This window comes from Myxocyprinus asiaticus, chromosome 29 (genome assembly GCF_019703515.2).
Source record: "Myxocyprinus asiaticus isolate MX2 ecotype Aquarium Trade chromosome 29, UBuf_Myxa_2, whole genome shotgun sequence".
NCBI lineage: Eukaryota > Metazoa > Chordata > Actinopteri > Cypriniformes > Catostomidae > Myxocyprinus > Myxocyprinus asiaticus.
This window is the reverse complement of record NC_059372.1, coordinates 17,076,499-17,093,300: the sequence shown is the minus strand read 5'-3', so window position 1 is coordinate 17,093,300 and position 16,802 is coordinate 17,076,499. Positions and strand designations below refer to the sequence as shown.

The window sequence follows — 16,802 nt, the reverse complement described above, 5'->3', positions numbered from 1 at the left end:
TTCCTCACCATGGCAACAGAATCAGAGACTTGTCTATCCTTGGGATTCTGGCACCCTGTCTTTCTTTACAATTGATCTCTTATTTATTCAACCAGCAACTTGTATTTGAATCTGAACTGTCATAAAATGATGACATTTTTTTTTTCTTCTCAAAGGCACTTTAGGTCAGTTACTGGTTTAAAGTAATAGTTAATCCAAAAATGAAAATTCTATCATAAATGAATGTTTGAACTTACCCTCATGCCATCCCAAATATATGACTTTCTTTTTTCTGCTGAACACAAACAAAGATTTTTTAGAAGAATATCTCCATACAAAGTGAATGGGGTCCAAAACGTTGAAGCTCCAAAAAGCACATAAATGCAGCATGAAAGTAACCCATAAGACTCCAGTGGATTTATCAATGTCTTCTGAAGCGATCGTATCGATTTTGGGTGAGAACAAACCAAAATGTAACTCAGTTTTCACTATCAATCTTGACATCAGCAGTCTCCTTGGCGATCATGATTTCAAGCTTGATTACACTTCCTAGCACCATCTAGCGCTCTGCGCATGCGTCAAGCACTAGGAAACGAGCTTGAAATCATGACGTGAGAATGCAATGGCAAGATGTACAGTAAAAAGGGAGTTACATTTTGGTCTGTTTGGATCGCTTACTGGAGTCATATGGATTACCTTAATGCGACCTTTATGTTAGTCATACACATCTGGGATGGCATGAGGGTAAGTAAATTTAAATGTGAGTAAATGTTGAGAGAATTTTAATTTTTGGGTGAACTTTTTCTTTAAGCTGTAGTCTGAGTCTTACTTATTAAATTACAAACCCAAATTGGGATCAGTGACCAGATTAGATCAGTATAAACACATGGAACAGACACAATAATCAGTCATCTCATGTCATCCAGTGTCTGGTGCTTTTTTCATAAACATGCTATAGCAAATGGATTCATAAAAACTCAAGGGGAGAGTATCCTCCATTTATCAATAGAATGTAAATTTCGTCTTTTTTTAAATAGTAAAATATACTATAGTTTAAAATTAACAGTTTTAAATATATTTAAACGTAAATATATCAATAGATAAATATTTATCAGTTATTAGGGGAAATTATACAGTATAGAACAGCAAATGTATTACAATTCCAGAAGAGGGCGCCATTAAGCTACAAAGAGAATTATGGAGTTTATACTAACCGTGGTCTTATGTTCTGAATTCATAGTTTGGTCAATTTTGATTAATGAAATATGTGCATAGCACTTATACAGATTTTAGAATTAAAAAAATAATTGAATAATTCTTGTGATTCTCAGTGTATTTTGTGATATTTTCAAATAAAAACTAGGCAAGTTAGGACCATTAATCTGCTGTTGTGCTACAAGCAAATTATTTTCTTTTTTATTCCCTTTGCGACAATAAAGAACTTTTCATTCATAACATTATCAGATGAAATTTAGGCCTAATTAATAACTGAAAAATTATTTCTCCAATAAATGATAGAGTCTTTTATCAAGAGAAAAGCCCGAACAAGTTTACATATAAAATATTTTCCAAACGAATACAGACAATAAACATGTCTATTAAATATAAAAACGTGTCTTCAAAGAAAACACACCTCTGAATGGATAAAGAACTCTTGTAAAGCAGTTGTGCAAAGAGTTTAAAAACTGTCCACCTCATCTGTCCTAAGCAATAACATTTCTACACAGTAAAATTGCTATCAAAATGTTAATAACTTCAGTCCACTATAACTCAACATATGGCAAAATAAATATGCTTAACTTGCTTGATGCTTTCTTTAAACATTTGCTGAATTTAATGAGGGAGAAAAACAGTTTCAAGTTTCAACTTAACTATTAATTAACATAGGAAAAGAATGCCATTTATTAAGATCCAACTGTGAACCCATTACTTTCAAAGTAGCCTACTAATTATTAAACTAATGTAGAATTGTTGTTTGCAACCATGTAAAAATAAAGACATTATTTTACTCAAAATAATAACGAATTCAACAAATGTTGTTTTTCTTATCCGGTTAGACAATACTTTCATTACCTTTTTTGTACCTACTTTACTTTTAGTAGCCTATCCAACTCTCCAAACTGAGAAACATTATTTCCGACCACTGAACACTTTTAATATTTTCAGGGATTAACATCAAGAAACACTGGGGGGGAAAAATAACAAATAGGGATCCGCATAGTCTGTAATATCCAGTTCTCTCAGGTCATACATCATTCGAATGTATGATGCACCAGTTCAGGGTGGCTGCTGTGATGCTGCGGATAGCTGCAGGTGGAGATGGAGCTTCCGCCCGGACTCACCGGCGGCGTCATCCCGCTGTACGTGCGCGCGCTCAGAGGCACCAGAGCGTTCGGATGTCGCTGATACGCCCTGTAGGACGGGAGGAGGTGAGGATGACCGTGATAGTAACTCACGGGAGAGTTGGCGAAATCGTTTGGAGACAGAGGACGCGCGTTGCCGAGCATGGGCTGCAGGTGCTGGAAGTTGGCAAGCTGCGATGGAGAGCTGGGTTGGTGTTGACTCCAGGCGGTGGTGGCGGTGTTGACGAACGGGGTTTGCCAGTAAACGGGCTCCTGTTGCAGGCAATATGAGTCTGTCAAATTAAACCCCGAAGGTAAATACGTTAAGGTAGGTGGTCTGTAGGGTCTCTTGACGCGCCGCCTGCGCCTGTAATTCCCCTTCTCGAACATATTCTCGAACGCAGTATCCAGCGTCCAGTAGTTCCCTTTCCCCTCCCCGCCGCTGTCCCGGGGCACTTTCACGAAGCACTCGTTCAGGCTCAGGTTGTGTCTGATGCTGTTCTGCCACCCCTTTTTGTTCTTCTCGTAATACGGAAACTTGGAAACAATGAAGCTGTAGATGTCATTCAGAGTCAGTTTCTTGTCCTCGCTCTCTCTGATGGCCATGGCAATGAGAGCCACGTATGAATAAGGCGGCTTTTCAGATGCAGGAGGTCCAGGTGCTTTGGCAACTCCATCATCCCTTGTGGAACTGTCGTCCGCGGTAGTCGACACGGGGTCGTGGGAGTTCGACTTGAGTTTGTGTCCAAATGTCTCCTCACCGTTCTCCATGATCGCCGTTGCCAAAGTGCACTTGAGATGGATGAATTGGGGAGATCAAGTTTATTCTGCACTGCGCAGAAGCCAAACTGAGATTGCCCAGGTGTTCATCAGGTTTGCTTTAGTCTCCACCTACTTTTCCTGCCTCCGGTCTCTTTTTCCCACAGGTCGCCTTCAGGTCAAAAGTTCGCACATTTAACATGAAAGAGGGTCGCAGACATATTTCGGCTGCTTGTTAAAAATGTTACAGTAAACATCTGTTTGATGTTCTCTGGTATTAGACAACATTTGGTAGGCTTGATATAGAGAAAAGACTACTTCAGTGAAATCAAAAGAATTTGAGTTTTTGTTTGGAACATTTTCTTCTTTCTTACCAATTGTACAGTTTCAAATTGCAGCCTCCAAACTAACAAAAAAAAAAAAAATTTGAGGTTTACTCTCATTCCGATTTTGCAAAATCTTTAATAGCTCGTGTTTATGTGCAATGCGCAAATTAGAACATTTGTTGACTGTTCAGGTCTCAAGAACAAAGAAAAATAAGTTTGTAAACTTTTTATCCCTCTGCACAGCTGTGCCATTTTTCAAAAGTGTTCCCACCTCTGGTCTGTCCAATCACAGATCTGAATAGCAACATCAGAGGCGCTACCGCGTAAGGTCAAATGAGCATGTCTGTAAACAGAATTATGTTGTTTTTACATTAAAACGAAATATTTCTGTAGCACCTCTTTGTTGCTTTAAATACTGATGTTGTATCAGGAGCAGGCATCAACAAATTAAAGGAATATTCCGGGTTCAATACAAGTTAAGCTCAATCGAAAGCATTTGTGGCATAATGTTGAGTACCACAAAAATGAGTTTCGACTCGTCTGTCCTTTTCTTAAAAAAAAAAAAAAAAAAAAAAAAAACGCGAAAATCTGAGTTTCAGTGAGGCATTTACCATTGAAGTGAATGGGGTCAATTGGTCAATTTTTGAAGGGTTTAAAGGCAGAAATGTGAAGTTTATAATTTTATAAAAGCACTTACATTAATTCTTCTGTTAAAACTCATGTATTATTTGAGCTGTAAATGTTGTTTAAATCATCATTTTTTACAGTCGTTTAAGGGTTTGTTGACATTACATCGTCATGGTAATGAAGATGTCAAATTGGCTCCAACTTTACACAGAAAAGGCTAGTAAGTGATATTATCACACTAAAATCATTTTTACATACATTTCCTTTATGTCTTGTGGTTATACTTTTGAAACAGTGAGTTTTATAATCTTCAAAAATTGGCCCCCATTCACTACCATTATGTGCCTCACTGGAACCAAGATTTTTGCTTTTTTAAAAGAAAAGGAAGGGCAAGTCGAAACAAATGTTTGTGGTACTCAACATTATGCCACAAATGCTGTCGATTGAGATTAACTTGTATTGAACCAGGAATATTCCTTTAAGGGCTGTTCTTGCGCTAAAAAAAAAGAAAGAAGAAAAAAAAACCCAGCTAGACGCAACGCAACGAATAGAGCGGGATGCAGGTGTCTCGAGACGCGTTTTTAAAAGTTGACATTCTTTTTAACAAGACAGGACGTCTAAAAAACGCGGCGCTCCTGCGCGAGAAGCTGAGAAATCAGGAAAGAACGAAACGCGACGGTCAAAGACGTCCGTCTAGCCTAAATCGCTGTAGAAAAAACAAAACAATTGAAAAACAGACAGAAAAACGCGTTCAGTGTGAACGGCCCTATAAATGTAGCCCTATTGGCACAAATGATAGTTACCCATACACTTAAATCTATAACTTTATATATGTTGAGGTATGACTAGTTTTTCACATAATTGCTCTGACAGATCCGCTCCTTTGCACACTAGTGTAACAATTGTAGTTTTGAGAATTCAGCTAATTCACTACTACGGTAGATCTAGATCTAATATTTGACCACAAGTAACATACTCTCTGCATGAATGTATCCTAAGGTAATATAAAACATTCTTACAGCAAGGAGCATTTGATCACTTACTCTGATCATTTTAACATGAGAGAAGAGAACAGAGATTATTATCAATGACTCTCAGGCGACAGACTGTCTACACTGAACCAGTGATCCAGAAAGATAAACTTTTGGAACTCTGGAATACTTTTCATAGTTCACTTTCAGTTTCAATGATGTGTTACACATTTAAAAAAAAATTACAAATATTAGTGTTCTTTATAAATGCTACTTATGTAGAACCTGTCAGGCAATTAACAGATTAATTTAAAAAGGCAACCTGCATGAACAGGAGAATGTTTCCAAGCACATAGCAATATAATAACTTCAACAAACAATTTTTCCACAATGACAGTTATAAAGATGTGTAAAGCCATTCATAACCATCTTTTCACCAAGCAAGCAACCAAAATTTTCAACAAATATATTTCAAGAATTTTTGAATTCAAGTTATCTACTTTTCTTCCAGTTACTTCATGTGAAAAGTACAGATAAATTGTCAGCAATGTTAAATGGATATATTAATATATCACATTAAGATGGCACATTTAATGTACACAGTTCTGTCATGGTATTTCATTGACATTAACAATACATGATCTTTTACCTTGAAACACTATAGAAACACTACATAGTTTAGTTTAACAAATGAAAAAGACACAAAAAAAGAAACGATTTAAATAAGATGGTTGCAACATCAATACACTCAGCTTAGAGTTTAAATGATAATTTTTGCATGTAATATTTCATTGAAACAGTGTATTTCAGTGTAGGTTTGATTTATGCCACACAGAAGACACCAAAACATCATATAACTATTACAATGAAGATTTATTTCAATCTGGTAATTGAAACGCCATAATTTGTTTTACAAAACATCAATGTTATCCTATTTTATATCATAATACAAAGCCTGAGTCAGTAATAAAATAGGAATCTGCTCTATGGATATTTTTTTAATCAATATGTTTTTCAGTGTCATGGTTGTTGACATTAGTAGATCAGCACAAATATACTGCAATTTATAATCTCAAATCATTTTGAGAAAATGGCATTATCCTTTGAGGAAGCAGGACATACAAAAATACTCTGTGTACACCAGTATCTGGCAAAGAACAGCCAGATGTACGTTTAATAAAGATATACCATGTGCCCAACAAACATCATTCTATTAAATAAACATGGCATGCTCATTCATTCTCATACACATCCAGTGTTTAAAAGTACAAATGATGATTGAACATGCACAAAAAACATGTTTTACAAAGCTCACACTGTACTTCGCTGCATAAATAGAGAATCTCTGTATTTGTGAATTTTACAGAACTTAAGAGAACAAGGTCGTCTCATTACATGACCAGGCACAAAGCCAGTAAGCAGCCTTTGTATCTCAGAAACTGTACAGCAGCAAAACATTTTTGAAATCATCACACAAGATCAATGTTCCCCATGTATTTCCTGTTAAAGAACCCAGATTTACAAAGTACACAGGGGACAAAGATCAGCATACATCACAGATGAGTTTGACCTCTGTTGTGACCTCTGACTCCTCAGTTCTGACCCACATTTTCATCTCCAATTGTAATATAAATAGAAGCAGATGAAGGTTAGGTTGATAGTCAGGCTTGTGAACAGTAGACCAGGCCAAAGGGACAGGCCCAGGAAACCTGAGCAAATAGCAAGAGTCAGGAAAGAGTTAGAAACATACTTTACTCATGCGTGTGCAGATGGGAGTGCTTGCCCAATGTGTGGTCTGGTTGAGCATAACATGGATTCTTGTGTTACTGTTAAGATGATAGAGCTACCTTCCAAAATATGTGCCATTAAACTGGCTTTATTATTCAGGTAAGTTGCTATAAATATATTGACTTGAACTTATTTCTGCAGCAATATTCTCTTCCAGCTGTTGCTCCGCCATGACAGTAGTTAACTTGAAAGAGAAAACTCACTGAAGCAGCGCACAGTATGTAATGTTATATAGCACCCCTTGTGGCAATGCTGAGAATACAATACATACTCTAGTTGTGATAGGAACGGAAGTCTGACACATTTTTGAACAATGTACAAAATCAAGTCTGCGTACTTGCAAAAAGTATGTTTCGGACTGTCTAAATGCTGCTTACCATTCCATTCAGACTTGCTGTCAGATCCATTTCCAGTGGTTGTGTCTACATGGCAGTTTGAAGACACAGAGGAGCTGCCCTTTCTCTTCTCCACATGCTCAAATACACTGCCTTCATCAATCAGTGAACCTGGGTGCAAAATGATATCATAGTTAGAATTATGAGCAAAATAGTACATACAAAGGTTAGCCTGCAGACTCAGCATTCACAGAATAATCTTAGTAGTATAATATAAAATTTTGAAATATGTACAGGTAATTTGATTGAAACATTCACATCATCTGTACTAATAACGTACTACATTTCATAAATTTGTAATATAATAAGTTATTTGACTCATCAAAATTAAATTAATATATATGATTTGACTAAACATTCACAGAACAATCTTGGCAGTATACAGTGCATCCGGAAAGTATTCACAGCGCTTCACTTTTTCCACATTTTGTTATGTTACAGCCTTATTCCAAAATGGATTAAATTCATTATTTTCCTCAAAATTCTACAAACAATACCCCATAATGACAACGTGAAAGAAGTCTGTCTGAAATCTTTGCAAATTTATTTAAAAAAAAAAAAATAATAATAATATAAAAAAATCACATGTACATAAGTATTCACAGCCTTTGCTCAATACTTAGTTGAAGCACCTTTGGCACCAGTTACAGCCTCAAGTCTTTTTGAGTATGATGCTACAAGCTTGGCACACCTATTTTTGGGCAGTTTCTCCCATTCTTCTTTGCAGGACCTCTCAAGCTCCATCAGGTTGGATGGGGAGCGTCGGTGCATAGCCATTTTCAGATCTCTCCACAGATGTTCAATCGGCTTCAAGTCTGAGCTCTGGCTGGGCCACTCAAGGACATTCACAGAGTTGTCCCAGAGCCACTCCTTTGTTATCTTGGCTGTGTGCTTAAGTTCATCTTCTAACAGGACAACGACCCTTCGCCCCAGTCTGAGGTCCAGAGCACTCTGGAGCAGGTTTTCATCAAGGATGTCTCTGTACATTGCTGCATTCATCTTTCCCTTGATCCTGACTAGTCTCCCAGTTCCTGCCGCTGAAAAACATCCCCACAGCATGATGCTGCCACCACCATGCTTTACTGTAGGGATGGTATTGGCCAGGTGATGAGCGGTGCCTGGTTTCCTCCAGACATGACGCTTGCCATTCAGGCCAAAGAGTTCAATCTTTGTTTCTCATGGTCTGAGAGTCCTTCAGGTGCCTTTTGGCAAACTCCAGGCAGGCTGTCATGTGCCTGAGGAGTGGCTTTCGTCTGGCCACTCTACCATACAGGCCTGATTAGTGGAGTGCTGCAGAGATGGTTGTTCTTCTGGAAGGTTCTCCTCTCTCCACAGAGAAATGCTGGAGCTCTGTCAGAGTGACCATCGGGTTCTTGGTCACCTCCCTGACTAAGGCCCTTCTCCCCTGATCGCTCAGTTTGGCCAGGCGGCCAGCTCTAAGAAGAGTCCTGGTGGTTCCAAACTTCTTCCATTTACGGATAATGGAGGCCACTCTGCTCATTGGGACCTTCAGTGCTGCAGAAATTTTTCTGTACCCTTCCCCAGATCTGTGCCTCGATACAATCCTGTCTCAGAGGTCTACAGACAATTCCTTGGACTTCATGGCTTGGTTTGTGCTCTAACATGCACTGTTAACTGTGGGAACTTATATAGACAGGTGTGTGCCTTTCCAAATCATGTCCAATCAACTGAATTTACCACAGGTGGACTCCAATCAAGTTGTAGAAACATCTCAAGGATGATCAGTGGAAACAGGATGCACCTGAGCTCAATTTTGAGTGTCATGGCAAAGGCTGTGAATACTTATGTACATGTGATTTTTTTCCGTTTTTTATTTTTTATAAATTGGCAAAGATTTCAAACAAACTTCTTTCATGCTGTCATTATGGGGTATTGTTTGTAGAATTTTGAGGAAAATAATGAATTTAATCCATTTTGGAATAAGGTTGTAACATAAAATGTGGAAAAATTGAAGCGCTGTGAATACTTTCCGGATGCACTGTAATATCTATAAAAAAAGATTTATAAAAATAATCATGTACAGGTAACGTGATTATTAGAATTTGAAAAATATTGTTAACATAATAAGAACTAACAAATACTTACACACACACCAAGACTCTTTTTCTTCATTAAGGTAACTTGAAAAGTAGTTTAATCTAAAAGTGCTATATACCTTGACTGAGTGAATGAAAGTGTGGAACAACAGGCAAAAATCCTCCGCTCTGCACATGGCTTTGCTCAGACAGAAAGGGAGGCGGTGAGGGAAAACTTAAAGCCTCCAGAGGAGAGGAAAAAAGCTGCAGCTTTTGCCCACTGATGTTGAGTCTCGCTGGGCTGATGAGCGGCCGACGCTGCCTGGCAGAGCTGGAGGTGGAGGTGACTGAACTAGCCACAGAAGGGGTTGTAGACGGTCCAGGAGAGGAGGGCCGGCTTCCAGATTTTAGGGAGAAGTAGTCTATTTGAAAGATGGAAGAAAAATAAGAGTAATTTGATCAAATTACTACAAACCTGTAGTAGCATTATTACAAATCTGATTTATGTCAGGATGGGAACAAAATGTCTTCATTTAATCCTTCTGAGTTACCTGAAGGTGGAGAGTCTTTGCATTGTGAAGGTCTACTTCCACTGAACAGGAAGCCTGAATCTACAAATAAGAGAACAATTCAGAAAAACAATATACTGTATATACAGGAATAATCCTCAACTGGGGGGGTTTAACAATGTTGGATTAACAGGGTTCCCGCTATTTTATGAACACCAGATTCAAGGACTTTTTCAAACACCTTTCATTTTTATCAAGCACCTATCAAAATCATGTTTGAGCATACAAGGTAATGAAGGCCTCTTAGATAATAAATTAAACATAATATTTAATGAGTGAACATAGCATTTTCTTTAAGATCAATAGAAAAATTAATGGTTAAAATGTAACAATACTTTCAGGTCAACAGTATTGTGTACATCACCTTTCCATCTATGCATGTATTCATCTATGACCAAAGGGAAGTGATTTTTCATTGGACTAGATTTAGCCAAACCTAGTGCTTCGTACAAGCCCTGTATCATTTGAACAAATGAACTGCAGAACCATTAAGAAAAACATGTGTAACTACTGTCCCTGCCCATGAGACAGCAGCAGTTGAAGGCACACTTTTCAGAATTTGTGGCGTTCCTGATCTTTGGAGATCTGTACCCATGCAGGATAGCGTCCACTTGGGCTGCAACTAAGGCTTATTTTGATACTTGACTAATCAATAAATTATTAGAATGATTAACCGACTATTTAGGCAATTATTGCAATGATTAATAAACATCTGACAATTCAGCTTGTGCATCAAGTTAAAAGGTATTAAACATGTGCTTACTGACAAAGAAATGAGCATGAAAACATCTTTAAAAAATACTTTAAAATGACCCTCACTGATTTACAGGTTAATTTTTATTTTTTTCACAGTGTACAATAGGCTTACCCTCTCACACCTTATAGGAATATTCCGGGTCCAATACAAGTTAAGCTCAAACAGCAGCATTTATTGCATAATATTAACACAAATGTATTTTGTCTTGCCCCTCCTTCTCTTAAAAAAAAAAAAAAAAGTACAAATCTGGGTTACAGTGAGAAACTTACAATGGAAGTGAGTGGGGCCAATCGGTAAATGCTAAAATATTCACTATTTCAAATTTTTGCCACAAGACATACAAATATGCGTTAACACGATTTTAGTGTGATAAAATTACTTACCTTTTCTGTGTAAAGTTATAGCCAATTTTACAACTTAGTTGCCATGACAATGTAATGTCAACAACACCTAAAACCCTACAACTACTGTAGAAATGACAATTTAAACAACTTTCAGCTCAAATAATACATGAATTTTAACAGAAGAATTCATGTAGGTGCTTTTCTAAAATTATAACCTTCAAATTTCTACCTTTAAACCCCCCCAAAATTTGTCCCATTCACTTCCATTGTAAGTGCCTCACTGTAACTATAAGAAAAGGAGGGGCAAGTCAAAACTAATTGTTGTACTTATCAACATTATGCCACAAATGCTGTCAATTTAGCTTAACTAGTATTGAACCCGGAATATTCCTTCAACTTGATTTTGCTCCAACTCAGATAAGCAGCTCTGACCTCACAGAGAAATGCCTCTTTCAGGGTTTGTGCTTATATATATTACCTGCTTCCTTATTAATAGAACTTTAAGGTATGCATTATAATTGATGGAAATAATGCTGGGGTGTTTCCTTTTTCATGCAAATTTTGCCAGCTCCCCTTTACTTCACGACAACACTGATTCTGTTTTTTACTTTAGTATTTTTTAATAATTCTGCAATACTTTGCTTTCTGCATTATTTTGACATTATTGGAAAGTTTGGAGTGTCTGGACTGTGAGCTGCATCTTTTTCCTCTCAGGCTCTGGTTAAACTGCATCATTTTTTATTGGTTTCAGCTAGGGCTGAATGATTTGGATAAAACAATACAGGTGCATCTCAATAAATTAGAATGTCGTGGAAAAGTTCATTTATTTGATTAATTCAACTCGAATTGTGAAACTCGTGTATTAAATAAATTCAATGCACACAGACTGAAGTAGTTTAAGTCTTTGATTCTTTTAATTGTGATGATTTTGGCTCACATTTAACAAAAACCCACCAATTCACTATCTCAAAAAATTAGAATACATCATAAGACCAATAAAAAAAACATTTTTTGTGAATTGTTGGCCTTCTGGAAAGTATGTTCATTTACTGTATATGTACTCAGTACTTGGTAGGGGCTCCTTTTGCTTTAATTACTGCCTCAATTCGGCGTGGCATGGAGGTGATCAGTTTGTGGCACTGCTGAGGTGGTATGGAAGCCCAGGTTTCTTTGACAGTGGTCTTCAGCTCATCTGCATTTTTTGGTCTCTTGTTTCTCATTTTCCTCTTGACAATACCCCATAGATTCTCTATGGGGTTCAGGTCTGGTGAGTTTGCTGGCCAGTCAAGCACACCAACACCATGGTCATTTAACCAACTTTTGGTGCTTTTGGCAGTGTGGGCAGGTGCCAAATCCTGCTGGAAAATGAAATCAGCATCTTTAAAAAGCTGGTCAGCAGAAGGAAGCATGAAGTGCTCCAAAATTTCTTGGTAAACGGGTGCAGTGACTTTGGTTTTCAAAAAACACAATGGACCAACACCAGCAGATGACATTGCACCCCAAATCATCACAGACTGTGGAAACTTAACACTGGACTTCAAGCAACTTGGGCTATGAGCTTCTCCACCCTTCCTCCAGACTCTAGGACCTTGGTTTCCAAATGAAATACAAAACCTGCTCTCATCTGAAAAGAGGACTTTGGAACACTGGGCAACAGTCCAGTTCTTCTTCTCCTTAGCCCAGGTAAGACGCCTCTGACGTTGTCTGTGGTTCAGGAGTGGCTTAACAAGAGGAATACGACAACTGTAGCCAAATTCCTTGATATATCTGTGTGTGGTGGCTCTTGATGCCTTGACCCCAGCCTCAGTCCATTCCTTGTTCACCCAAATTCTTGAATCGATTTTGCTTGACAATCATAAGGCTGCGGTTCTCTCGGTTGGTTGTGCATCTTTTTCTTCCACACTTTTTCCTTCCACTCAACTTTCTGCTAACATGCTTGGATACAGCACTCTGTGAACAGCCAGCTTCTTTGGCAATGAATGTTTGTGGCTTATCCTCCTTGTGAAGGGTGTCAATGATTGTCTTCTGGACAACTGTCAGATCAGCAGTCTTCCCCATGATTGTGTAGCCTAGTGAACCAAACTGAGAGACCATTTTGAAGGCTCAGGAAACCTTTGCAGGTGTTTTGAGTTGATTAGCTGATTGGCATGTCACCATATTCTAATTTTTTGAGATAGTGAATTGGTGGGTTTTTGTTAAATGTGAACCAAAATCATCACAATTAAAAGAACAAAAGACTTAAACTACTTCAGTCTGTGTGCATTGAATTTAATACACAAGTTTCACAATTTGAGTTGAATTACTGAAATAAATGAACTTTTCCATGACATTCTAATTTATTGAGATGCACCTGTACAAGTGTCATTATTTTGAAAAATATTGCGATTTGAACTGCAATATGTTTAACATTAAAAAAATAGTAAGTGATTCTTTTTGACTAAAATTAAGTAATGGACAAACATGATCTACTGCAAGTAGAAATACTGTTACACTAGAGTCCTTTTAAAGGGAAACAGAATTAATAAAAAAAAATACAGTGAAACATTGGACAAAAAAAGATACACAATGGACAGGTGTGAATGCAATGTGTATCTGTTTTTTTCTCTCTGTCTCAGCTCACTTAATCATTTTTGCAATCCAATAATAACTTAAATGATTACAGAAATATATTTTGTAAAATAATATCAATAATAATAGGCTGATTATATTATTTTCATATCACATGTCATTTGATTTTATTCTGATTAATTGTTCAGCCCATGTTTCAGCCCTAATTCAAGCACTTTCAAGGACCGAAGTCTATTTTCACAGACTTTCCCATCCTTAAATCTATACGTCTGAATTCCAAGTACTTTCAAGTACTTTTTAAGGAGCGTGGGAAAACCTGGATTAAACAGAAAACTCCTTAAAGGAATATTCCCGTTTCAATATAAGTTAAGCTTAATTGATAGCATTTGTGGCATAATGTTGATTACCACAAAAATTATTTCGATTCGTCCGTACTTTTCTTAAAAATTAAATAAAAAAAAAAGCAAAAATCGGGGGCCTGGGTAGCTCGTGTATGAATCCAGGGCGTGCTGAGTGACTCCAGCCAGGTCTCCTAAGCAACAAAATTGGCCGGTTGCTAGGGAGGGTAGAGTCACATGGGGTAACCTCCTCGTGATCACTATAATGTGGTTCTCGCTCTCGGTGTTGTGCGTGGTGAGTTGTGCGTGGATGTCGCGGAGAATAGAGTGAAGCCTCCACACGCGCCATGTCTCTGCAGTAATGCGCTCAACAAGCCACGTGATAAGATGTGCGGACTGACGGTTGCAGATGCGGAGGCAACTGAGATTCATCCTCCGCCATCCGGATTGAGGCGAGTCACTACGCCACCACGAGGACTTAGAGGAAAAAAAATTGAGGTTACAGTGAGGCACTTACAATGGAAGTAAATGGGGCCAATGGATTTGGAGGTTTAAAAACTGAAAGTCCTTTTATTTTTTTTAAAGGACTTTCTTAAAATTCATGTATTATTTGAGATGTGAAGTTATTTAAATCATAACTGTTACAGTAATTTTAGGGTTTGTTGACATTACATCATCATGGCAATGAAGTTGTAAAATTGGCTATAACTTTACAAAGCAAAGGTTAGTAAGCAATTTTATTACACTAAATTCATTACACACATATTGTTTATGTCTTGTGGCTATACTTTTGAAACAGTGAGTATTTTAACATTTACGGATTGGCCCCATTCACTTTCATTGTAAATGCCTCAGTGAAACCCAGATTTTTGCATTTTTTAATGGAGAGGCAAGTCAAAATGAACTTTTGTGGTAATCAATATTATGCCACAAATCCTGTCGATTGAGCTTAACTTGTATTGAACCCAGAATAATCCTTTAAAGATGAAGTGTGTATGTTCTACACATCTAGCAGGACCAAACAGGTTTCCCAATCACTCCTGCCATCCCTTCTGTCTTCCATTGTTCAGATAACAGACAGCATCTGGAGTTTAAAACATTAGAAGTTTTTTTTTTATTTAAAATGTTTCCATGGATAGCCAACTTTCTCGGAATGTGAAAGCAGCTATCAATAAAAAATAAACAAGTATCCAGCTGCAGAGTAGAGTCATTTCACATTTTCATACTTTCATTCCAAGAATGTCTCTGTGGAGCCAACACAGCTGCAACAGTATAGAGGAGCTTTCCAATCAAACCAATCAACATAGACAGAATGGGTGAAGATACATGATGGAGTAGGTACAGGGCACTGTTCACATGAAAGCCTTTTCAGTAACTTTTGTGGAAGTGTTTTCACGAGCAGGCAGGGAGATGAGTGATACGTTAATATTTCTGTTGAACAAAGCCTGCTGTGAATGATCTCAGAGACGCTCACATTGGTACAGAAGATACTACCAGAGATACTACCAATCAAAAATTTGGACACACTCATTCTTAATTATTACAATTTTCCACATTTTAGAATTCATTAAAACTGTAAAACGACACAAATAGAATAAGAATGGAAATTAATCAATGACCAAAAGAATCTAATCTAATACAAAATCTAAACTATCTTATATTTTGGCTTCTTCCAATCAGGCACACTTTGCCAATATTATAGCTTTGTACACTCTGGGGCACCCATGTTTGACACTTGTTTACTGCTTTTCCTTTACTATCCGGTTCAACTCATTAATTAAATGTTGATTTTGTAAAGAATTTCATATGTAGGCACAATTTATATTTGAGCATTTAAGCATATAGAGCCTTTAGATCAAAAGGTTTTTAGAAATTAGAAAGCACATGCAGTCAAGTGTGTCCAAACGTTTGACTGGTACAGTATTTCCTAGTGAAGAATTGAACAACAGACCAAATTGTGAACGTTCCCATATCTATAGTAAGTAATAAGGTATATATTGTGGAAAATAAATAGAACACTCTGAGATTCTCTGATGTGTGTGAGTGTGTGTTTAAATAAAGAGCTAAAGGCAGTGGCAAAGACCAGGCTTCAGCCTTTTGATCCCACCTGCCGAGCCTCTGCATCTGATTAAAGGTGGCTAAAGTTTCCCATATCATCTGGTCTCGTCTGAAGATCCACACATGAAACAAACCATGATACTTCTACTGTCTCACAACAGTCATTTAAACACTAATCCTGATCCCTGGATTTAAAAAGCCTGTGTGTCATACTAAGTCCCACATGAAAGGTCAAACATACATAAATGTTGTCCCTGCAAGACCTTTTAATAAATATGTTATGCTAGTAGTTTAACTGCAAATGGAATTCACTGATGAGTTAAAGGGATAGTTCCCAAAAATGAGAAAACCGTCATCATGTACCCTCATGTTGTTCTAAAACCGTATTACTTTCTTCCATGGAACAAAAAAGATGTTAGACAGAATGTTAGCCTTAGTCACTATTCATTTTCATTGCATCTTATTTTAATAAAATTGTGACTGAGACTAACATTCTGCGTAACATCTTGTACCACAAAATAAAGTCATACAGTATTTGAATGATAATAAATGCATTAAAAAAAAACAGCAAATCAAAAAGGTCAATAAGTGAAAGTGCATTTGTTGTATAAATAAATGGAATATGATGAAACAGGACATCTGTGGATAAAATAATGTACAGAAGTAATTTCCTGTAACTCAAAACCCATCAGTGGTGGGAAAATCCCTGTGCCGTGCAGGTAGCTGGAGACACCTTACAGACTATTTCTTAATCACACATTGCAGTTTTCTTTGGCAGCTGGCAAAATTCCCCTGCTAGGTGCGGCACCGTCTGGGGTGAAGTGAAGAGTGAGCAGAGTTCCCCGTTCCATTCATTCAGTCAATCAGTGACCCCTATCTTTCCCATCATGCACCTCTGTACTGGTTCCACAAAACAGCACCTGGGGCCTCGCAAATGAGGATTTT

The 16,802-nt window shown here is 37.5% G+C and overlaps 2 protein-coding genes across 3 annotated transcripts in view; both read right to left on the bottom strand.

Moving 5' to 3' along the window:
- Positions 1-1,245: 1,245 nt before the first annotated feature.
- Positions 1,246-3,147, bottom strand: LOC127420173 (forkhead box protein L2-like). Its single transcript, XM_051662224.1, has one exon. The coding sequence runs from the start codon at positions 3,090-3,092 to the stop codon at positions 2,232-2,234; it is 861 nt and encodes a 286-aa protein (XP_051518184.1). The 5' UTR covers positions 3,093-3,147; the 3' UTR covers positions 1,246-2,231.
- Positions 3,148-5,527: 2,380 nt separating this feature from the next.
- The window catches only part of LOC127419768 (transmembrane protein 201-like), a 36,548-nt gene continuing 25,273 nt past the window's right edge, over positions 5,528-16,802 (bottom strand). For both annotated transcript variants that reach the window (XM_051661477.1, XM_051661478.1), the window contains 4 exons: positions 9,775-9,834; positions 9,364-9,645; positions 7,170-7,298; positions 5,528-6,713 (listed from right to left, as the gene is read on the bottom strand). In XM_051661477.1, coding sequence (XP_051517437.1) covers positions 6,616-6,713; positions 7,170-7,298; positions 9,364-9,645; positions 9,775-9,834 — 569 coding nt within the window. In that variant the 3' untranslated portion in view covers positions 5,528-6,615. The remainder of the gene's footprint in view (positions 6,714-7,169; positions 7,299-9,363; positions 9,646-9,774; positions 9,835-16,802) is intronic.

Excerpts from the sequence above, each read along its gene's own strand:
- LOC127420173 (XM_051662224.1), bottom strand. The coding sequence starts at position 3,092 with ATGGAGAACGGTGAGGAGACATTTGGACACAAACTCAAGTCGAACTCC.